The sequence below is a fragment of the Pygoscelis adeliae genome, unplaced genomic scaffold (assembly GCF_000699105.1).
Source record: "Pygoscelis adeliae isolate BGI_AS28 unplaced genomic scaffold, ASM69910v1 Scaffold263, whole genome shotgun sequence".
Taxonomy (NCBI): domain Eukaryota; kingdom Metazoa; phylum Chordata; class Aves; order Sphenisciformes; family Spheniscidae; genus Pygoscelis; species Pygoscelis adeliae.
Genome location: NW_008824552.1, coordinates 1,526,378 through 1,527,797, shown reverse-complemented (window position 1 = coordinate 1,527,797; position 1,420 = coordinate 1,526,378). Strand labels below are relative to the sequence as shown.

General features: G+C 53.5%; 1 protein-coding gene across 1 annotated transcript in view; it reads right to left on the bottom strand.

Annotated features, from left to right (window-relative positions):
* Nucleotides 1–1,301, bottom strand: part of MAP6 (microtubule-associated protein 6) — a 49,789-nt gene extending 48,488 nt beyond the window's left edge. Inside the window, exon 1 of the mRNA XM_009321956.1 lies at nucleotides 1,191–1,301. Coding sequence (XP_009320231.1) covers nucleotides 1,191–1,301 — 111 coding nt within the window. The remainder of the gene's footprint in view (nucleotides 1–1,190) is intronic.
* Between the last annotated feature and the right edge of the window lie 119 nt (nucleotides 1,302–1,420).

The following is a 1,420-nucleotide window of genomic DNA, read 5'->3' as shown; positions in this document are numbered from 1 at the left end:
AGCCTCCTTTTCTCCAGACTAAACAACCCCAGCTCCCTCAGCCGCTCCTCAGCAGACTTGTTCTCCAGACCCCTCACCAGCCTCGTTGCCCTTCTCTGGACACGCTCCAGCCCCTCGACGTCCTTCTTGGAGTGAGGGGCCCAAAACTGAACACAGTATTTGAGGTGGGGCCTCACCAGGGCCGAGTACAGGAATGCTCACACGTGCACATGCAAACACACGCACGTACGCTCACACCTGTACACGCATGCACAAATGCACGCACACGGACAACATGTAAAAATGCACACACGTGCACACAGACACGGGCATGCACGTACGCACGCACACGTGCACACAGATGCGTGCATGCAGACATGCACACACGTGAACACACACAACTGCACCTGGCTATCCACACACGCGGATGCGCGCACAGAGCTCCGCTCACACTTGCACGCACACGTGCGCACGTTGCATATGCCCACATGCATAAACACATGCACATGCACGTATGCATATGCACACATCTGCATGCACACACGGGCACATGCACACACATGATGTGCACATGCAAGCACATGCATGCTGCACGCATGCTTATGAACACATGACCATATGCACACATGCACACACACGCACATGTGCACGCATATATATGCTCCTACACATGTGCACACGTGCACACACATGCACAATCACACATACGCACATCTATAGGCACAAATGTGGGCACACGCATGCACGCAAATCTATCCACGCAAGCGCACACGCATGCACATGTGCGTGCACACACATGTACGTGCACACACATGCACACAGAACTGCATCCCTGCACACACGTGCATGGACATTCACCCGCACGCACATATTCATGCACAGATGTGCGCACACATGTGCGTGCACACGCATGCTAATATGTTCACACATGCACACACAAACACCCATGCACACACTCACGCACACGTGCATACACATTTGCACACACACATGCACTCACACATGCAAACAGGAACACAGGCAGGCCCATGGACACACATTCACGTGTACACCAGCACACACACGCGTGCAACATACCCATGCATACGCAGAGACATACATGTGCGCACGCAAACGCATCCTTGTGCGTGCACACATGCATGCACACACATACCAGCATACAGACGTGCCCTCAGATACACAGACACACACAGACACATGCATACACATACTTGCGCATAGATGGATGCACATATGCACGGATACTTGCACACGCGCGTGTGCACGCATGCGCACACAGACCTTCTTGCACGCACATTTGTGCCCACGTACATAACACGCATGCCGGTGCTTGCGCACACATGCATGTGCACATACACACCTGTGTGCCCAGATACACGTATGTATACCCAGCCGTACAGATGTGCAAGCGCATACATGCACGCAGACCTAGACACCCAGC